The sequence below is a fragment of the Myxine glutinosa genome, chromosome 1 (genome assembly GCF_964187855.1).
Source record: "Myxine glutinosa chromosome 1, kmMyxGlut1.1, whole genome shotgun sequence".
Taxonomy (NCBI): domain Eukaryota; kingdom Metazoa; phylum Chordata; class Myxini; order Myxiniformes; family Myxinidae; genus Myxine; species Myxine glutinosa.
This window is the reverse complement of record NC_136261.1, coordinates 358,739,659-358,762,730: the sequence shown is the minus strand read 5'-3', so window position 1 is coordinate 358,762,730 and position 23,072 is coordinate 358,739,659. Positions and strand designations below refer to the sequence as shown.

Below are 23,072 nucleotides of genomic sequence, written 5' to 3'. Positions count from 1 at the left end.
AACAGAGAACGGACAGCCATTATATATATATATGTATATATATATATATATATATCGGGAGATTAAAATCGGGAGATTAAATCAGACGCGGACATAGCTTCAGGACTTCGATCTTTAATTTGACAAGCTTTCGACCAACAAAGGTCTTCTTCTGAGTCGGCCCCAGGTTCAACGGAACAAGTTCAAGTTCAAGGAGGGTTCAAGCCCCAAGTTCAACGACCTTTGTTGGTTGAAAGCTTGTCAAATTAAAGATCGAAGTCCTGAAGCTACGTCCGCGTCTGATTTAATCTCCCGATTATTTATTCAATGCAAATGAGATGCCCTGCTCGTACTGTGGAGTTTCTACTATTTCTCACAGATAGATATATATATATATATATATATATATATATACAGTATATATATATATCGAAGCCTGTTCCCTTAAGGGAACGTTCCCTTAATCCCTTAAAGAGATTAAGCCCTTTTTTCTCCTTGGGTCTTCGAACCGCGAGACTGAGTCGCCACTTCCGGGCAGACGTGGGAAAGGGTCTCGGGACAATTTTCGCATGTACCTTAAGTACCCACGCCGCAGCGGAGGCGGGGATCGAGTCTCGCACGAGCCACGCGTAATTGAGTACACCCGAGCGGATGGCGTACCACGTGACCCGCACTGTTACCTTTCTTATGGAACCCGATCGGAGCGATCTAATTCGTACCATGCTAAGTCAATGATGGAAGGGACGAAATGGTCGAATCAGAGGAAGAACAGATTTAATTATTAATTATTTACGCAATGTACAATGGTAGAAGAAGAAGAGACACAGGGCAGTCTTAAGCAGTCTTAACCAATTTACCCCAGACAATGGGCCCACTCACACACACAGGGAGATGAAGGAAGGATGTCAACGCGCCGGCTTTGGGCGCTCCAGGAACAGCTCACCCGGCGTGGACCTCTGGCGGTCACAGCACGTATCCCGGCGAAGGCAGGCAGGCGGGAAAATCCTCGCGGCGCGTATCTCGGCAAAGGCAGGCAGGAGGTAATATGCGCGTCTGTGGCCCGGCGCGGCTGTCTTTCACAGTGCGATTAATACAACTGAGCGCTTTCACTCTCGTAACCGACACAGCGCAACGCGTCTGCACTCCTCGGGGATCTGACTCCAGCTCAACTGAGAACTCAACTCAACTCAGCGCATCCCTTCTCATAACTCGTAACTCAGCGCTTTCACTCTCGTAACTCAACAGAGGACCCCGACTCATAACTGAACTGCCTCATAACTTAGGTGGGGGCTCCGGGCACAGGGTTATATTGCCCCGCCCTAGCCCGCATCGAATGTTCCAAACCCCGCATTTTGCCGCAGTGGTAAGTCACTCCCCTCGAGCCCTGATTGGCGGCTCGCGCTTACCGTTGGCTCCTCCTCCGCCTTCCTTCGCCCTTGGTCGACTTGTTCAGGCCTGCCTCGTGGTATTTCACGCCAAAACCAAAAACATCGAGGCATCGTAAAGGACCTAATTCTCATTATTCTACTCAACGCAAAACTAAACACAGGAAAGGTCTACGCTATAAAACACAAAACCCCAAACCGCAACAATATATATATATATATGTCGGTCGAAGACCTCAAGGGAAGGAAGAAGAAGAAGAATCAGAGCAGCAATGTTTAATGGGATCGATTACAAACACAGTGTGGAGCAAGGCTCGAGAATGCACCGCCTAACACGCAGCGGGCAATTCCTCAAGACACTCGCTGAAAAATAAGCAAAAAGGCATTTCATTTATAGCAAAATATCAGACAAGAATCTGCGCTAAAGACATAGCAAACCCTGGGCCATAACGACAACACCTCCCATTGTCCCTTCCTACAGAAGGTCAAACTTGGACAAACAGATGTAAGCATGGGATAGGCTGAGCTTTTTTGGCTCTTTATCTAAACATATCAGACCCGAGCGCAGGCCGAAGAAAATATTCTCATACACTAGGCTAAATGGTAGATGAATGATTGGATACACGTGCTGAATACAATAACAATCGAGGATATGTAATGTCTATATTTCTCCCGAGGTTGGTTACGTCTTTGTTTTTAGGAGACATACTAGAAACTACAAAGATATATAATTAATTATTCCCTTTGCGAAGAAGGCGTTTAGCGACATGTTTTCTCTGTACGTGGGTCGCGAGCATATTATCTACTGTTTGGCACATACATTCAAGGACTTGCTTACTGGGCTAAGGATCCACCCTGCACGTCGAGCCTCGAAATCACATTTTGTCCACTCACCTCTGCCTGCAGCTGAGTTCAAATCAGTTTTTCAGAAGCACGATATATAATTTCAGATGTTATACTCAATTGAGTCATGGGGTTTAAACCCTAATGGCTAACAGTTCCTTCCTTTGTCTTTACAAGACAACTCCTTGGAAAGACACCGTATACCCCAGTGGTCAGCATCCCAATTAGTCACATGCCAGGCACGACATAGCGTCACGCATGCTCAAGAAAGATATCGGCCCTAACTGGTCGTCTAACATTCAACGTATGAATTGTTAGCCATAATTCGCGACGACGGCGCCTGGGTAAGAGATTGCTGCCGCCCGGCCGGATTCCGAATCCACCCTCGCAGCGGCGTAAGTGCGACCCGGTTGCCAGCCAGATTTAGGGGCCCTCTTTATGCAGGCGTGGTCCTCGCGAATTAGGGCAAACAATCGACGTCCAATGCCATCAAGCCTTGTACATGTGATTGCTGGGTGGTGTAAGTGGTGGTGAGGGTGGTTCTTCCGGATACATGTTTGCCATCCGCTCCTTACTGCTGGCATAATAGCAATAACCTTTAAAAGAACCTACACTTTCTAAATCACAGGTATAATCATCCCAACTAAAATCATCATTATCAGAATCCCAAGCATCAATAGGTTCATCGTTTTCCCCACATACTCCTTCCTTTTCTGCCAATAACATATCCAAAGCCACTTGATTCTGCATCACCATCGTTCGCATATGCACTAATTCGTTTTCCAATTGTAGTTCTGCGATTCGGGTTTCGTTTCCAATTCGTTCCATTACTAATGCGAGACTATCTATTAGCCAATCATTCATAATACATAAGAGGCGTTAGCCAGTACACGCAAGGGGTTTTTCACACAAGTATCACAGTCATCACAAAAATCAATACAGGCAGCAGCCAGTTCCCACATGGGATCAACACAAGTATCACAGTCATCACAAAATTCAATACAATTTTCTGGAGCGCTGGTCACAACTGCCTTGTTGAAGGGCCCATTCAGGTCGACGGCCTTTGTGGTCAGAACCATAGTCGTTGTCGGCGGCTTCTTCACTTTCCATCCTGTAAAATACTTTCTTACACACACCATGATCAAATTCCTAGCCCCCCGTCCCACCAATTGGCATTTAGTTACCTTATCTCTCAGATGGTTGGCTTATTCATAGCCGCATTTCCTGTGTCGTGTCTGGAAATTCAAATGCCATATTTACTTTCACCAATTTCCGAAAATACCTTCCTTTTAATCATCTTCCCTACATCTAATAATACATGATTTACCAAATTTACCTTGGGAAAAATGGATCCCAGATAACAAGTCCCTCCCCACTGGTCGGGTAAGTATGGATATGCTTTATTTCCGCAAATAAACATTACTCCATGGGGTGGGATAAGGGCCGAGGCCATGCATTTACCGATCTCAACGCGGGTGGCGCTTGGTGTTCCCCAAGATATGGTTAGCTTGGTTACGTTATACTGGGCTTGGTCATCTATGGTTATTACAAGGGGGCCTCCCTTTTCTCTCCCTCTGGTGTCGGATGGCAGGGTATGGGTACATTCCGAGGTTCCCATCTGAACGTGTCCCTTTCCTATAAGACACACCCGTCCCTTTTGCTCTGTCACCCAGACTGGATCAGGTGGTTTGTCTAACAAAGCCTGCTTAATGGGTGGGGTATATCGAAACTCCCGGGAACACACTGCTGGGGATTTTGGGCCTATCAGTTCCAAGGTTGTGGTCAGACATGGGGTACGCAAGGGTCCTGAGCACATATCTCGTAGGGACAGGGGCAGCACTACCATTTCTATCCCTGTCGTACTGGTGTGAGGAAAATGCATGCACATCCAACAACGTGATCGGTTCTGTACCTTCGCCATTGCACGGGTCACTGTCCAATACGTATTTTCCTTTGGCTTTTTCTTGCTTTCGATCCGTGGGTGCGGAATTAATATGTGTGAGATGCATGGTGGCCTATAGTCGTAGGGGGAGCTCTGTGACGTCATGAATTCACATTGTAGTATCAGAGTAGTGCCGCTGTTCAGTAATACATGCGTGGTTAAATTGTTCGAGTCCTTTCCCCATTTGTAACCTGGCCTGGCCATGTTTACTATTGGTGCGCTGCCTTGTCGTGGCGCTTGCTTCAGACGACTGAGGGCAGCAAAACCTGTCTTCCTTCCATGTGAGTCTGTGTACAACGCCCTCCACATTATCCGTGTCCATACGTCTTCCTTTACATGGCAGCAGGGTATATTTATCCTCTGACCCCAGATAACTCTCTGCCGGTAGACCTTAACGGTTTGGTCGCCATATGCATATGTCTCCGTGTTCGCCCATGCCCTCGTGTCCCCAGTGCTGGCAAAGCAGTATATTAAACTAAGTGTGATTGCCACCCCTAACAGGCGGTGGTGCAGCATCCTCGATCTGTGGTGGTGCGTTTGAGGTGTCTGTGTTTGTGGGTATGGCCAACTTACAATGTGTGGCATGTACCCAGGACGACTTGCCCTCACAAAACACCGCTGTTGGTGTGATCAGAAGAACTTGGTATGGCCCCGTCCACCTTGGTTCGAGCGCAGTCTTACGGGTGAAATGCTTCACCAGCACGTAATCTCCTGCCTCGACGGTGTGGATAGGCTTGCTTGTTGGCTCCGGCAGGGCCTCCCGAACGCGTTCATGTATGCTGCGTGCCACATGGGATAGACCTATGCAAAACTTTAAAAACATGTCATCCATGATAGGTAATTCAAGGGCTGCCATATCCACTGGCGCCGATACCGTTGACATATAGCGCACGAGCGACAGACCATGGTAACCACAGTCGAAAGGCCTGGTGCTGCCCAGGTGGAAGTGACCTGCCTCATCACCCCCCTATGGCACACATGGCCATTTTGATGCGCCATGCGTGCCAACCATGGCAATAAAGCTCGCGGTGCCACGGGTTTGTCATTAATCGTCCACATTTGTCCTTCTGCGGGGTGCTGAGCTCCCAATTTAATCCAATCTTGATGTTCTACGTTTGAGGCCGCGGCTTGTAATTGTATTACATCGAACTCTGTAGGTGCGGATGTCGGAACGTCTGTCTGGGCAGTCGCTTTAGCGCCCTGTTTGCATCAGTCGAGTGGCTGTGAGATGCTGCGTGTTTCGCTGTTGTAGTAGTGTATGGACGCAATGCGGTACCTGTAAAAGGACCGGATGTCCCATAACTATGTCGGCCGTCCGCTCAACTGCGTATTGGGCAGCCGCCACGGCTTGTAAACACAGCGGAAAGCCTTGTTCTACCGCATCAAGCTTTTTGCTGAAATAGGCTACCGGACGTTCCCTATCTCCATGAGTCTGAGTTAATACGGATTGTGCGAATCCCCCTACTGCATGGGTGAAAAGTGTGAAGGCCTTTTTATAATCGGGAAGGCCTAAGGTTGGGGCCGTTATCAGGGCTCGTTTGAGTCCTTCGTAGCAGCGTATTCGACTGTCCGTCCAGTTCACCATCCGTGGCTGGTCGTTTTTCGTCGCCTCATATAGAGGTTTTGCTAGTAACGCATAGTCAATTATCCATGTACGACAGTACCCTGCCATTCCCAAAAATCGCAACGAACACACTAACACTTCACTGTTATCTTTCACTTCACTTCAAAATTTCACTGTTATCCTATCAATACCTGGACATTTTTTCTCCCTTCCTTCCTAGATACGCGAATTTCACACCAGTATAAACCCACTGGAAAAATTATCTGAAAAATAACGAGCCTCCCTTTGAGCAATAATTTAATTGATGTGATTCCCATATACCTGGTGGAGTTCTGTTCACCTGGTCTGCAGAGCCGTGATCCAATCTTCACCAGCCCCCAATCACCTTCTTATCACAAAACAACAGTCCATAACTAACCACTTTTTTTATTTCTTGTCTTTTCCATCAACTTTTATAACCTTTTCCTCCACTTTCTCATCAATTCCTGCAGTCACCTGTCATTGACAAGTAATCCATCTGATTCGACTTTCCAATTTAATCATCTTTGCACTTTCCATGACCTTCTTCTCACTTCCTTTTAAACCTTTTCTTCAGACACAACCCACATGAGTTATGAATACAATTTCCCCTTTCAGGCACGTGTCTAGCCACTCACAAAGTGTCCATAAGACAACGTCATTATATTTCACAGAACTCCACCACTCTATTAAATCCTAAACATGCCCAATGGGAAATCCACGAAAAAATCAAAGCATTTTCAGTCCCCCTTTTCTCATACACTAGCCAATGTAAGTCAGCCAAACATAAATAAAGAGGTTCCAGCGAGCTGTGACCTCCATAACTCTAAACAACTCCGCTGGCACCTTTTAAAACAAACTTTCCCAGTCACTTACTAAAATAAAGTGCAGCTCTTGTCCGTAGCTATACGTTAACCAAGGTTACATGAGACTTGACAACAATATTCCTGCCCCGTGGAGCAAGGCATCAGAGACAACTCCCCTCTCCACCTGAACTTATCCCAGGTAGAATTTAGCTACCTACAGAGAAAGTACCTGCACAACACATTTACAAACCAATTCGTCCCCTCGTATTAGGGGACGTCACAAATGTTCCACCACAATTCACAGCAGGTGACCACCCACCTGCCTTCTGTCGAAGTCCAGTTCAATTTCCATTCACAGATAGACAGACAGACAGATAAACAGACCGGGTGAAACCATAACCATCCATCCTTCCGATTGGACTCACGTCAGCATCACATGTCATTCTTGCCTTCATTCAACGCATTCTGCCATCCCAAGTCGGCCAAATACAAGCCCCGGCCATGCCGTTGAATAAACACCCAGTCGGTTGACAGCCTATCATTTTTGACTTTCACTCCCATTCTCCCTTGCTACATTTGGAGAGCCGTTAATGTGGGGATGTAATTGAACACTTGTTTTAAAGCCCTGTCTACACATGCTCTCCATAACATACTCATTATTCCCTGCCAATTTTACTCATCCGGATTGCCCAACGCCCGTAGGCAATTTGGGGAACCCCTTGTCAATCCATGACACACTTCAATGACTCACACCATAAACACAAATACACGCTGCAATGACAGATCATTCATTCCCTTATACACAAATACCTGTGCTCACTCCAACACATCCAGTGCGTAGCTTAACTTAAAATACTCATCGTCCTACCTTTCTTGGGCTAGTCCCTCCTGTAGTCCTAAGATCGGGTCGCCCCCCGATTCCTAACCTTAAACGCAGTTCTCACGCCGGAGTAACTTAACACCTATTATCTATCTCCCACATATGGGTCTACCTGCTTCCCACGCAGGAAGCTTACCTGAGGGATATGCCTCCTTATCTCGGGCGCCCTGTATAATCGATTCATTACCCACTGCTGCTCTGGTTTAAACTAAATATGGTTCGGAATGCAAGCCAGGTGGTACAGCCGACAGAGGTCCACACGTCCAAAGCAAGGCAGGAGGCTTCAATTTCGATGTGCAAAAATTGCTTACCCAAATTAGGTGCCGGCAGGCCTCCTTCCCGACCTAGAACGTGAGGATCCACCTCGTCTGCACACTTGGATGATCCCACTTCTGACACCAAAATTGTCGGGCGAAGACCTCAAGGGAAGGAAGAAGAAGAAGAATCAGAGCAGCAATGTTTAATGGGATCGATTACAAACACACAGTGTGGAGCAAGGCTCGAGAATGCACCGCCTAACACGCAGCGGGCAATTCCTCAAGACACTCGCTGAAAAATAAGCAAAAAGGCATTTCATTTATAGCAAAATATCAGACAAGAATCTGCGCTAAAGACATAGCAAACCCTGGGCCATAACGACAACACCTCCCATTGTCCCTTCCTACAGAAGGTCAAACTTGGACAAACAGATGTAAGCATGGGATAGGCTGAGCTTTTTTGGCTCTTTATCTAAACATATCAGACCCGAGCGCAGGCCGAAGAAAATATTCTCATACACTAGGCTAAATGGTAGATGAATGATTGGATACACGTGCTGAATACAATAACAATCGAGGATATGTAATGTCTATATTTCTCCCGAGGTTGGTTACGTCTTTGTTTTTAGGAGACATACTAGAAACTACAAAGATATATAATTAATTATTCCCTTTGCGAAGAAGGCGTTTAGCGACATGTTTTCTCTGTACGTGGGTCGCGAGCATATTATCTACTGTTTGGCACATACATTCAAGGACTTGCTTACTGGGCTAAGGATCCACCCTGCACGTCGAGCCTCGAAACCACATTTTGTCCACTCACCTCTGCCTGCAGCTGAGTTCAAATCAGTTTTTCAGAAGCACGATATATAATTTCAGATGTTATACTCAATTGAGTCATGGGGTTTAAACCCTAATGGCTAACATATATATATACATATATATATAGATAGATAGATATATAGAGATATACAGTGAAACCTTGACTTACGAGTTTAATTCGTTCTGTGACCGAGCTCGTAACTCAATTTGCTCGTTTCTCAAATTAAATTTCCCCATTAAAATGCATTGAAATGCTATTAATCCGTTCCAGCCCGCCAAAAACCACACCAATTTTTTTTTAAATATACAGTATATATAAAAATATCTCGCGCTTTATATTTCACCTGTATGCTTACCCTGGTGTTGGGCTAGCGGCGAGGGTGCCAGCTTAGGATACCAAGGATCCTGGGTTCGAATCCCGGTCGATCGCTGAATTAAAGCTAGGGGGGTTGACTCAGCCTGTCATCCTTCCGAGGTCGGCTAATTGAGTACCAGTTCACTGGTAATTCCCTGTTTGTCGTTAAAGGCGGCAAAAAGGGTTGGCGTCAGGAAGGGCATCCGGCCGTAAAACATTGCTTCAAAAAAAGGGGACCGAAAAACAACAACAACCACGGTTCCCGAAAAAGGCCAACCCCCGCTTTGCGGGGAAAAATGGCCTCTAAAGGTGGTTATTTATTATGCAGCATACAAGTTGGCAGGATGGCCTGGACTGGAGGTACGCACACTTGACTCTAAATTGTCCAGCCTGGGTTTGAATCCCGACCCAGCTATAACCTGTCATGGGTGAATCACAGGCAGGGTGATTCATCAATGTGTGTACCGCTAAACTGGGCGCCCCGTTTGCATCCCATTAGTTGTTGGATGTTAAGGATCTCACCGTGTTTTCCACAAAGAGAAGGCGAGCTATCGCCGGCACTCTGAACAAGTTGTGGCCTGGCATGCTCTTCTCCTCTGCCATTATATACGTCCTCCTCGGCATCTTTTTCCAGAAGAGCTCTGTCTCGTCACAGTTGAAGATTTGCTGGGGGATGTATCGTTCGGCTTCTATCAGTTCGGCAAAAGTTATAATAAAATCTTCAGCTGCCTTCACATCCGCCTCACCAAGTCGACAACACGCACACCTCGCTCATGTTTTTCGACGATTGCGTGTTTTATATCCAAGCACATCATCCTCTTCTTCTTCTCAGTACTGCCCTTGGCACTCAATTTCTTAGGACCCATGGTTAAAACTAAGAAATTTTCCAAAATAACCAAAATGCGAAAACAAAGCAGCAGCTATATACGGCAGAGATGCTTGCACGGCAAGATAACCACGTGACCGGAACCCACCTGGTGGCGGGTGGCGTAAGCTCCAAAATAACCAAAATGCGAAAACAAAGCAGCAGCGATATACGGCAGAGATGCTTGCACGGCAATATAACCACGTGACCGGAACCCACTTGGTGGCGGGTGGCGTAAGCTCGTAACTCAGATCTCGGCTCGCATCTCAAAGCAATAAACCGCCCGAGCGACGGCTCGTATCTCGGAAAACTCGTAAGTTGGTGCACTCGTAAGTCAAGGTTTCACTGTATATATATATATATATCAAATGAATCCTTCTTGAGTTCTCCAACCTTTAATGAGCAAAATAAACAACTGCTCGACGTTTCAATCAGCAACACGGATAAACGTGCATCCACTGGCCTTTCTCAAGAGTAACGTAAAACAACTCTATACCCTCCCTTATATAAGGGAAAAAGGGGTGGAGACACCGAAACCACCAATCAATACCATTCTGGAACAACTCGTGCCATTCAAATTTAAACCCTAAATCAAAACCAAAACCGTTGAACCAACTGAAACCATACATTGGGATGTTACGTCAAAACAACCGTTAAAATCACACGTTGAATCAAACAAAACGTAGCATAATTCAAAGAAATCGATGAAAAAAAAACAAAAAACATGATTATTTGCTTCAAGTGATGGTGGTAATTTAAACGAATTAAGGTAAACGGATATATCACAAACCTAAAGTAAGAATGTATACCCAAATGACAGAAACCAAGGTAATAATTTATATGTTTGGTGACGCAGTTTCTCTGGTACGTTTCTGCATGAGAGGGCCAAATGCTAGTGGTAACTCAAGCACTTCCTCTGTGAGCGACACAACAGACTCCTCCACATCCCATGCCTCCAAAATCTTGAGAAAGGTCGGTGGATGAACGTTTTTCCGTGTTGCTGATCGAAACGTCGAGCGTTTTCCTGTTTGGTAACAAGCTGTCTGGGTAACCATTTGCCCTCAACACATTCTGAAGATGGTCTACTTCTCTCATCTTGTCTTCGAAGGTAGATGGTAACTCACGTGCTCTTTTTGAGAGGGTGTGCACCACAGATCTTTTGTGGTCCATTGGATGGCAGGAATCGAAATCAAGGTAGCGATCGGTGTGAGTTGCGTTTCTGTAAACTGTTACATTTAGGGCTCCTTTGGGATCCCTTGTTACGAGCATATCCAAGAATGGGAGGGTTCCATGTCTCTCTTCAAGGGTTTATGCCCTCATGTATGGTGTGCACTTGATCAGAGGGACAGAAGACAAATGTGTCATTCACGTAACGGAACCAAACACGTGGCTGCACTACTAGTAGGGATGGAATGGTGCGTTCCTCCAAATCCTCCATCACCATGTTAGCAATCACGGCCAATACCGGGGAACCCATGGCGGTGCCAAAAACCCGTTTGTAATATACCCCATTAAACACAAAGTAGGTGGAAGAGAGGCAAGTAGAAAGCATGTCACATACGTCCATAGGACTTAAGGCCCCTGCAGTCTGTTTCCACCGATCATCTTCCATCAAACGCCGATTCGCCACCTCGCTCGTCAGGGCTATGGGCACGTTGGTAAATAACGAGACAACGTAAAAAGATACCATGGTCTCATGCGATTCGATTGTGAGATGTTTCACTCTTTCATCAAAGGCTGTTGCGTAAGGATCGCTCTGTTTTCCCTACCATATGCTTCAGAATGTTGGCCAAAAATTTGGATAAAGCATATGATGGTCCATTAATACAAGAGACGATCAATCGTAATGGGACTCCTTCTTTGTGCACCTTTGGTAGTCCGTATGCCCTGGGGGCCACTCCATTGCTGCTGTATAGCCGTCTGTATACCACAGCTGACAGTCTTCCACTCGCTTTAATTCTGGCAAGCAATGAGTTCAACCTTCGTTCCTCCTTCTTAGTTGGATCTGAGATTAATCGCTCATAAGTAGTTGGATCCGCCAACATATCTTGCATTTTACTAGTGTATATGAGCCGATCCATGAGCACCGTTGCACGTCCTTTGTCCGCCGGTAAGAACACCACATCTGTTGTCCTTCCTGCAGGTTCTCCCATCTCGGTCACGGAACTCTGTAGTTCTGTTATAGTGGTCATTGGGTTATTGGTCACTTCCCTGACCAAGGTCCTTCTTGCCTGGTTTCTCAGTTTGGTTGGAGGGCCAGCTCTAGTAAGAGTCTGGGTAGTTCCATATTCTTTCCATTTCCTAATGGTGGAGCTCACTGGGCTCTTGGGAACTTTCAACACGAGGAATTGTTTTATACCCTTTCCAAATTATATCGCGATAGTTTCTTGAACTTCATGGTAGAGTTTCATGGTAGACTCACTGTGTTTTGGGAACTGTGGGACCTCATAAAGAAAGGTGTTTTTCCTTCTAAATCATGTCTAATAAATTTAATTGGCCATGGGTGGACTCCAATCAAGTTGTAGACATCCAAAGGATGATCAAAGGAAATTGGATGCACCTGAGCTCAATTTGGAGTGTCATATCAAAGGGGTTGAATACTTATTGACTCAAGACATTTCAGCTTTTCGTTTTTTATATAATTTGTTATATATATATATATATATATATATATATATATATATATATATATATATATATATATATATATATATATATATATATATATAGATATATATAGATATACACATACATACATACATACATACATACATACATACATACATACATACACACTTTGACATTATGGAGTATTATGTGTAGATCAGTGGCAAAACAAAAACCTCGATTTAATGAATTTTAACTTCAGGCTGGAACACAACAAAATGTGAAAAGAGTCAAGGGGTGTGAATACTTTCCCAAGGCATCATATGCACTCTATGGAGTGCTATTCAAGTTGATAAATGTCATCCAGCCCAGCACAATAATGGCTGAAGCAATTACAATGATTCCAGCAGAGGGAAGCGACATCATGTCTTGGGTATTGCACCCGTACCATATCAATTTTTTATATCAGATTTTAAAAATAACCCAACCACAATGCCCCACAACCTGTTAAATGCAATTTACGCATGCGCAGACTGCGAAACTCTCCCGCAACACTCAAAATGACTCTCCCGCAACACTCAAAATGACTCTCCCGCAACACTCAAAATGACTCTCCCGCAACACTCAAACAAAATGCATAATTTGTGAAGGAAAAGCACCCAGGACAGTCTGCTGATGCTTTCATTGAGGTTCACAGGGCGTCATATCAGTTATGGAAAAGAACATTCTAAATTGACCTTTCCATAGATTTTTGTTCAGGTCTGAATGTGTGCTATTGTTCAATGAAATCGTGCCGTACCTCCTCCATGTGTAAATCGATGTGATCATGTGGTGGAATGCATACGCTTAAAGCACCCTTTTCATTGCAGGACCTGCTGCAGACGGTGTTTGAAAACGGTAAACTTCTGAAAACGTTCTCCTTCGCCGAGGTTCGGTCGCGATCTCAGATCCCTGCTGAGCGTTTGGAGCAGCTCAGACGAGCCGAAGAGGAGCGAGTGTGGGCCACCCACCGCCGGACCCGCTGTAACGACGCAGCCCCCTTGCCATGACCCTTCAGAATTCACACCCTCACCCCTTTTGTTCACTGCCTGTTCAATGTCACACGCTGACCCTGTATCTCACCCAGCTTTACCAACAGGAATCCCCGTGTGTGTTGAAGTGAGAGAACCTGAACACAGATCCATGGCAACACTTTCAAGTCACCCCAAAGGCTTCTCGATCCGTTATTAATGCGTATACTACTTGTAATCCGGTGTATTTATTGAATCGTCAAAGGCAGTTCCAACGTTGATACAAACGATCAAAACTCCATTTCTATTCTTCCTTGCACCCCTTCCTGAACCCTTTTCCATTTTTTTTTAACCCCTTCCGACCCTCCCTATCTTGATGTGGATTAGAAGTAGATCCATTCATCACAGGCCTGAATCGGTTGTGAATACCTTTGAATGTAACGATTCTTGAATTAACAGATATTCCAATTGGCTGCTCTAGGCCTCACGAGCTTCCACACAAATTGGAATTTCCTTTGGAATTGCTAGCAACCCATGAAAGGACTATTTGCTGACCCTCTGCCGTTTTTAACTCCTCCATGTGTTGTCACCACGTCGTGCACTGAAGCACTTCGTTCCCCTTCCCAAGTCTCCGTGGTTGGTCTTGTCCGTGTGCGTTTGTCATTGATTACTGTATTTAAAACTCGCTGAGTGGGCCCGGGTGGGTTTGAGTTTGACAGGTTTGCATTTCACTTGCGATTGTTTCGCTCTTGCATGCCATTCTTAAAAGATCAGATCTTTGTCCGTTCTTGTGGGCAAACCTGGATACACTCTTGATTTCCTATGGTGGGGTGGACATGTGCAAGCCAGGTACCTCCTGGCTTTGGTTTTGGTTTCTTAATAGTTAAAAATATTTTAAATCGATTAAAACAAATTATCGATATACTTTCCCTGTCGAAGGGCGTTTGATAAGGATTATGTTTGACTTAAAAAAAAATTTTTGTACAAAAATAAATGAATGAATGACGAATCCTTTTTCCAAGTTGATTCGGAGCGCAGGTCTTGTTGCAGAAGCTGGAAGCTGAGATGTAATGTTAAGAAGTCATCAGTCAAGAAATGGCTGACAGGATGGCCTGGAGGTACGCACATTCACCTGTGAGCTGTCTAGCCTGCGTTCGAATCTCGGCCCAGCTTTAAACTCCCATCCTGGTGCTTTGCAGGCTGGCCAGACATCAGTGTGTGTGCCATCCATCAGATGGACGTTAAACCTGGATAACCCAATGAAACTGCTGCAGCAGAACTGACGCTCTATAGAACATGCTACATGATGATGTGACTGATGATCAGTCTGGAAAAAATCGGTTTTCCATGTTTTTTTTGTTTAACATGGTCATTGCATTTCAGATTTTACTCGTACCTCGGGTGAGGAATTTCAAATATGTCCTCTGTTCGAGGTTACCATTGCATATTCTGCCAGACGTGCCAAGCTGCTTGATTAGGTATGGCTGTATATCCTCCAGTATGGTTAAGATAAGATATCCTCCAGTATCCCTTTGAACTTCAGGTTCCTCGGGCGAGTGAGGCGTGCTTCGAGCTCTCCACGGCATCGAAGTTTGAGTGTTTTCCCATTCTTGTCTTTGTCAAATTTCCACTGGTTATTTTGCTGTGTACATGTTATTGTGTGTTTCTAGTTGGTGTTGGTTTGTGGTTCGTGCAAACTTGTGTGTAATTAATCGTTTTCTGGGTCGTACCTCGTGCGCGGCCTGGTGACTTGGGGCTTCCCTCCCCCCGTCGGTGTTTTGTCGGTTTGGGTTATTTCCTTCGCTGTATTGCTTGTTTCTTTTATTTTGTTTTCTCCCCCTCACCTCACCTCCCTAGACAAAGAATTCTATATTGATTCTTTCTCTCCTCCCGGACACGTGCTTGTTCGCTCTCCTCCTCGTCTCGGCTTGTGCCCCGCCCCCTGTATCTCGTTTTTCTTCCGCCTCTGCCCCTTCTTTCTCAAATCCACGTTCTCGCTTGGAGACTTTTCCCGGATTGTTTTTCATGGTTTTCATGGTTCTGTTTGGATATTGTTGGAATATGTTTAAACCGCAGCCGTGATGCTGACGCCGCCCCCCCCCCCCCCCCCCCAATAATTTCCATGTTTTAAACGTTTCCCAGTGTGTACCCTGGTCAGAATAGGTACACCGTATCCCTGCGTGTCGTAAGAGACGACTAAGAGGGTTGGCGTCAGGAAGGGCATCCGGCCATAAAAACATTGCCTCAAAAAGAGAACCATGACAATTACAAGTACATATGGGCAGGGTGCAGCCCGAAGTGGAGATCGGTTTCTGGGGTTTGGGACATGGAATGTAGGGACAATGACAGGGAGATCAGGAGAAGTGGTGGAAGTATTGGTCAGAAGAAGAGTGGACATATGTTGTGTGCAAGAGACGAGATGGAAGGGAAGTGGTGTGAGAATGGTGAAGGGTAGGCAGGGACAGAAATACAAGTTTGTGTGGCAAGGGTGCCCGGAGGGCGTGAATGGTGTTGGTGTCCTGTTTTCTGAGGAGTTTGTAGACAGTTTGGTGAGTGTGACTAGAGTGAGTGATAGGTTGATGCTGGTGAAAATGATGATTGGAAAGCTCTTGGTGAACGTCAACTCGGGATATGCTCCGCAGGTTGGTCGAAGCGATGAAGAGAAGGACAAGTTCTGGTGTGCGATAGAGAAGCTGATGGAAAACGTGAAAGATGAGGAAGTTGTTGTGGTGGGAGGAGACCTGAATGGACATGTGGGAAGGAGTATGGATGGTTTTGAGGGAGTTCATGGGGGTTACGGATATGGTGTGAGAAATGAAGGTGAAAGGATTTTGGAGTTTGCTGATGGAGCTGATTTGTTGATTTGTAATACTCAGTTCCAGAAAGAGGATAATAAGCTTGTTACATACACGTCAGGTGGGTCGACGACAACCGTTGACTACCTGATGGTGCGTAGGCGAGATAGGGGGCACCTCCGGGACACAAAGGTGATCCCGGGGGAGGAGGCTGTTTCACAGCACCACTTGGTTGTCTGCGACCTAAGGGTGAAAGGTGCGAGGAGAGCTCGGCGGGTGAAGTACCAACCGAGAATGAAGGTGTATAGGTTGAAAGAGGTGACAGTAAGGGAGGCATTAAAAGAGAGGCTGAGTAGGGTAGAGGATGATGTGGTTGAGCTTGAAAGTGGTTGGATGTCGATGAAAGCTAGTCTGTTGGGAGCCGTTGGTGAGGTATGTGGATGGACAAAAGGACCACCGAGGCACTCGGAAACATGGTGGTGGGATGTTGAAGTTGGAAAGAGGATTGATGAGAAGAGGAAGAAGTTCAAGGAGTGGCAGAAGTGGAAGGGTACGGGAGCAGAAAGAGCAGAGCATGAAAGTTATAAGGCAGCCAGGAAGGCTGCAAAGAAAGAGGTAGCAAAGGCGCAGGAGGCATGTAGGAAAATGTTCGGAGAACGCTTGGATTCGGAAGAGGGTCAGAAAGCAGTATTCAGGATTGCAAAGCACATAGCGAAAGAGAGGTGTGATGTGATGGGGGTGAGTTGCTTGAAGGATGAAGTGGGACAAATCGTTGTCGACCCAGATGGAATTAAAGGAAGATGGAAAAGATATATGGAAATGCTGTTGAATACAGAGAATGAATGGGATGGCAACATAGAGAGTAACCCAGTTTTAGGACCGGCAGAGAAGATAACTGAGAAGGAAGTTGAGGAAGCGATAAAAGCAATGAAGAGTGGAAAAGCGGGAGGGCCGACGGGAGTTGTGGGAGATATGTTGAAGGCAGCAGGAAGTTGGGGTGTGAAGAGAATGACAGAGATCTGTAATCTGGTGGTGAAAGAAGGCCGCATTCCAGTGGATTGGGAACTGAGTACCCTCGTCCCTCTATACAAGGGGAAAGGTGACCCTCTGGAGTGTGGCTCGTACCGAGCGATAAAGTTATTGGAGCATGGAATGAAGGTATTGGAAAGGGTGTTGGAGAGGAGGATAAGGAAGAAAGTGAAGATCGACGAAATGCAGTTTGGATTTATGCCAGGAAGAGGAACGACAGATGCGCTTTTCATTGTGAGGCAGTTGCAGGAGAAGTACATGGATAAGAGGAAGAAGTTGTTTTTTTGGGTTTGTTGATCTGGAGAAAGCATTCGATAGGGTTCCACGCAAAGTATTGACATGGGCATTGAGGCAGTTAGGAGTGGAGGAATGGTTGATCAGAGTAGTGATGGCAATGTACAAAAGAGCGCGCACAGCTGTAAGGACGAAGGACGGGAACAGTGGTGAGTTTGAGGTGAAGGTGGGAGTGCATCAGGGGTCGGTACCAAGTCCACTACTATTTGTAGCTGTGATGGAGGTGCTGGCTCAGAACGTAAAGGAGGGTTTACCGTGGGAGTTGTATGCAGATGATCTGGTGTTGATTGCGGAAAGTATGGATGGACTGAAGGAAAAGATAAACAAGTGGAAGGAATGTATGGAGACAAAAGGTCTGAAGGTGAATATCGGAAAGACGAAGGTGATGGCAAGTGGTAAAGCATGTGGTGAGGTGGAAAGAACTGGGAAGTGGCCGTGTGCTGTGTGCAGGAAGGGTGTCGGAGTGAACTCCATTCAATGTACAATGTGCGCTGAGTGGGTTCATCAAAAATGTAGGGTCATTTAGAGGATCATTTAGCAGTGTGGCAACTTTTTTTTTTTTTTTTTTTTTTTTTTTTTTGTTGTTGTATACAAGATCGAGGCTCGTGAAAGAGCGAACATTAATCACACAGAAAGACAAACCGACACATAAAACATATAACATAGGGAGCGGTAGACAAGATGGGGAGAGAGGGGGAAGGACACAAACACAACATTTGAGAGCAGGGACCGAGAGACATGGAGACATCGAGAGATCTGAGAGAGGGCGAGGGCTTTGGGGGGGGGGGGGGCGTGGGAAGGGGGCAGTGGGAGAGGTATAAAACATATGGACACTGCCAGGACTTCCAGGAAAGAAGTTGGAATTTCAAACAAGGTGGATCTGGGGTGAATTAGCGGGGGTAGAAAAGATCAAGGTTTTGGATGGGGGAAGATAAGAGATGGTGGTGAACAGCTGTTTTAAAGACCTGGAGGGAGGAGTGGGATTGAAGGGAGTGAGGGAGTTTGTTCCAGAGGCGGGAGAAAAGAGGAATGAAAGAGTGAAGGTGAGCGGAGAGCCGAGATTTCGGCAGTTTAACCATCAGAGGGTTGCTGGCAGATCTTGTGCGACCTGTAGGAATATTTGGGGGACAGAGCACAGAGAGAGCTGGGGGTGCAAGGCCGGAGAGGAGTCGGTAGAAGACAGAAAGACCACCTACCTGCCTGCGGTGAGTGAGTGAAAAGCCCTCAGAGATAGCTTCATCGCGGGAGATTCCAATAATTCTGAAAGCTTTGGTTTCAACAGCGTGAAGCCGAGCTAGGTGTGAGGCAGGAGCACCGGCCCATAGGGGAGAACAGTATTCCATTGAGCTGCGGATGAAAGCCTTGTATGTGGTGAGGAGCTCAGGTGTGCCGAGGAAGGACTTCGCACGACGGAGGATGCCCAGTCGGCGACTGGCTTTGGAGGCCAGCTTGGAAATGTGGTTTTCCCAAGAAAGATCATGGCAGATAGTGAGACCCAAAATCTTGAGCGACAGAACTTCTTGGAGAGGATTGTTGAGAAAGTAGATGGGAGGGTTGTCCAGTCGATCTTTTCGGAGAGACATAGTAAGAGTGTGAGATTTGTCAGGATTGAAAGACATGTTCCACTTGTTTGACCAGTCTGTGATTTTGTCCAGGTCTTCAGAGAGTGAGGAGGCAGCAGACTGCCGATCTGAGGGAGAAGGAATGGAGCGGCAGAGAGTGGAGTCATCAGCAAAGAGATAGAGAGGATTTTCGAGAGAGTCAGAGAGATCATTGATGAAGACCAGAAAAAGCACGGGGCCCAGAACACTGCCTTGGGGAACTCCAGCCTGAACAGGAAGAGGAGATGAGAGAAACCCATTCAGGGCCACACGTTGACGACGACTAGAGAGGAAGTCCGCCAGCCATGCGTGGAGATTTCCATGGATACCAAAGGAGGAGAGTTTGGTGAGCAGAGCGGGGTGCCAGACCGTGTCGAAGGCACGTGATATGTCGAGGGAGACAGCTCTAATTTCCTGTTTGGCATTGAGGACCTCCATCCATTGTTGAGACAGCAGAAGCAGCATGTCCAGAGTAGAGTGACCTGGTCTGAAACCAAATTGATGATCAGAGATCAAGCCATTGGAGAAGAGGAAAGATTTCATATCAGAAGCAATGATGGATTCCATGACTTTGCTGATAATTGGGAGAAGGCTGATTGGTCTGTAGTTGCTAGGATCTGTTTTTGCACCTTTTTTGTGCAAAGCGGTGATGTTGGCTGATTTCCAAGCAGATGGCAGTTGACCTTGAGCAAAAGAGAGGGTGAAGAGAACAGAGAGAGGGTGAGATAGAGCAGCAGAGCAGGATTTTAGGACCCGTGGGCTGATGCCGTCGGGTCCAGTTGCAGAATCAGAGTCGAGGGTTGACAGAAACTTTTCCACCTTGTCAGGAGGAAAGGACACGGAGTCCAGGAGCAGCAGGGTACGACTGGGTATGGTGGGTACAGAGAGGGATGGGTTTGGGACACAAGATTTAGAGGCAAACACAGAGTTGAGGCATTCAGCTTTTTCACGTGCGGAGTCAGCTGTGTAGCCGTTTGAGGTAAGGGAGGGGATGGAGGGGGAACAAACACCAGAAACGGATTTGACCAGACGCCACCAGGATTTGGAAGAGGGAGACAGATAAGAGAGTTCGGTCTTGAGAACGGAGAGATATTGTTTCCTGGCTCTCCTGAGGGTGGACGCACACTTGTTTCGGGCTTTGTGAAAGGAAATGAGATTTCCTTCCGTTGGATTTGCTTTCCAGGAGACGAAGGCAAGTTGTTTCTGGGCAACAGCCTCACCACAAGATTCCATGTACCATGGACGGGAGGAAGGGTATGACAACTGAAGACGAGATGGGATAAATCTGTGCATGAGAGAGAGCAATTTACTTTGGAAGAATTCCCAGGATGAGTTGATGTCAGAGGTGGTAGAGATGGGAGACCAGTCCAGATGATTGATGGCTGCTTGAAGACCGTGCCAGTTGGCCTGAGTGAAATGCCAGACTCGTCGACGCTGAGCAGGCTCCCTGAGGATGGTCAGAGAGATGTCCACTTTAACAAGGACATGATCAGATGATCCGATCGGAGCAGAAGAAGAGCAGCAGACATTTTCAGGGAAGTTAGTCATAACCAAGTCCAGAAGAGAAGATGTTCCGTTGACTGAGATCCGGGTCGGGAAATTGACAGATTGTGTCAGTCCCAGTGAGTCGCAGAAGTCCCTTGCTGAGGAGCCATGGCTGGTGAGAGAGGTACCCACACCCAGCCAACTGGCATGATGACAGTTGAAATCACCACATATGAGGAAGAGAGAGTTGGGATGAGTAGATAGAAGTTGGTCCATATCATCAGACAGCGAGATGTAGATGGAGTCATCACTGTTTGGTGGACGGTACAACACACATATGAACAAGAGGTGGGAGCGAAGGGGAAGCCGTAGCCAGAGGTATTCCTGGGGGTGAGGTGGAGAGAGTGCAGTGCAGGGCGAGTGAGGAAGAGAGTTTTTGATAAAGATAGCAACCCCGCCTCCAGGACGAGGCTCAGGTCTATCATACCGGAGGAGGGAGTAGCCCGGGAGAGATACTATGGAATCAGAGACATCATAAAGGAGGAAAGTTTCTGTTAAGCAGATCACGTCTGGTTTGACAGAAGCAACCTGTATGGAGAGATCAGTTAAGTTTGAACGAAGGCCCCGGATGTTTGAGGTCCATACCGTTAATGAAGAGGAAGGGGGAGCATCAGATACAGAACAGGGGGGAGGAGGGGTAGGGTAAGATGTGGAAGAGGTGGAAGAGGTAGGGAGAGCTGTTGAAGGTGTGTCAGAGATTTCAGAATAGCTTGGAGAAAGGGAAGGATGGGGCGGACAAAAGGTTTGATGGTGATTGGGTGAGCCACAATGAGGTGTTATTTGAGGAGGGGGAAGAGCCAGGCAGAAGGTTGGGGGAGATGGAGGTGAGAGTTTGAAGGGGGAAGAAGCGGGGAGGACGCTTTGAGGAGGGGGAGTGAGCGGGGGGAAATTGAGAAGCGATGAGGGTGGGGAGATTTGAAGGGGAGGGGTGAGGGGGGAGTTTGGGAGGGAAGGGACAAGGGGAGGGATTTGAAAGGGATGGGATATGGGGGAGATTTGGAGGGGAGGGGTGAGGCAGGAGTCTAGGAGGGGAGGGGCGAGGGGGCGTCTTGGCGGGGAGGGGTGAGGGGGTAGTTTAGGAGGGAGGGGGCAAGGGGGGAGATTTGAAAGGGATGGGTGATGGGGAAGATTTGGAGGGGAGGGGTGATGGGGAAGATTTGGAGGGGAGGGGTTATGGGGAAGATTTGGAGGGGAGGGGTGAGATTGGATTTTTGAAAGTGTACGATTTATGGGAAACGAACATTTATTGCAAAATGAGTTTCTTGTGACCTTCGAGTTAAAAATACGTTTAAGGACGCTGGATGGAGGATGGAGTGCAGGAGAGTTTAGGGAATGTAGAAAAAAGGCACTATAGGAGATGGATATTTTTTTTGGGATGAATTGATTTGGTGAGCAAGTCGAAAGCAGCCTTTTAAAGAAGAAGAAGAAAAAGGTGTTATAAAATATGACGGAATACATAACTTGAGGGGAAAGTGTAAACATTGAAGGTTAATGAGTGAAAACTATCTGGGGAAATGGGGGAGAAACACGTGGTCGAAGAACGAACGAACGAATACGAAAGAATAAACGAATGAGAACAGAGAAGGAAATGTTTTTTTTTTTTTTTTTTTTTTTTTTTTTTTTTTTTTTTTGAGTTGAGATTTGCACAAGGAAGTAGGCTATGGGTGAAAAGCCTGGGAATACAGAGAACGAAAGTTATTGGATCACAAACGACGGACCACTGAGAGAAAAACAAAGCCTCAAGGTTGTACAGTGCACACTGTACAAGGCCTTGCTCGTGACACGGCAAACAGACGATCAATTTATGCAAGATAAACACCGAGAAACAACCAAAGTTGCACACAATAACTTCACACACCGAAAGATAAATACAGTTTCGACAAAATACAATTGTGAACAGACTTAACTTCGAAAAACGTGGAGACCGTCAATGTGTTGAAATCACATTGACTCGTGTTCGTTAGTTCAACGATCACAGGGTGAGTGGCACTACATTCAAATGTAAGGTGTGCACAGAGGGAGCTGCAGATGGAGGAAATGTTGAGTTGGATCTTGGAGACAGTGAGAAGCTGGAAGGTGTGAAAACATTTTGCTACCTCGGAGACATGCTGAATGGAGAAGGTGGATCAGACTCGGCAACGGTTGCGCGAGTGAGATGTGCATGGAAGAAGTTTCGGGAACTGAGTGGCATGCTGATGAGGAGGAGAGTGTCGCTGAAGCTGAAGGGAAAGGCGTATGCTGCATGTGTGAGATGTGTTATGATTTATGGGAGCGAGGCATGGGTAATGAACGTAGAGCAGCAACGAAGGCTGGAAAGGGTGGAAATGCGAATGGTTCGATGGATGTGCGGAGTATCGTTGAGAGAGAGGAAGACAAATGATGAATTGCGAAAGATGATGGGAATATTGCCTGTGATTGATGCTGTGAAGAGGAACAGGTTGAGATGGTTTGGTCATGTGTCGAGGAAGGATGAAA

At 46.5% G+C, this 23,072-nt stretch overlaps 1 protein-coding gene across 3 annotated transcripts in view; it reads left to right on the top strand.

The window, feature by feature from the left end:
- NAMPT (nicotinamide phosphoribosyltransferase) overlaps positions 1-14,339 on the top strand; it is a 95,879-nt gene extending 81,540 nt beyond the window's left edge. For all 3 annotated transcript variants that reach the window (XM_068099565.2, XM_068099551.2, XM_068099571.2), the window contains exon 12: positions 13,193-14,339. In XM_068099565.2, coding sequence (XP_067955666.1) covers positions 13,193-13,372 — 180 coding nt within the window. In that variant the 3' untranslated portion in view covers positions 13,373-14,339. The remainder of the gene's footprint in view (positions 1-13,192) is intronic.
- Positions 14,340-23,072: the final 8,733 nt, after the last annotated feature.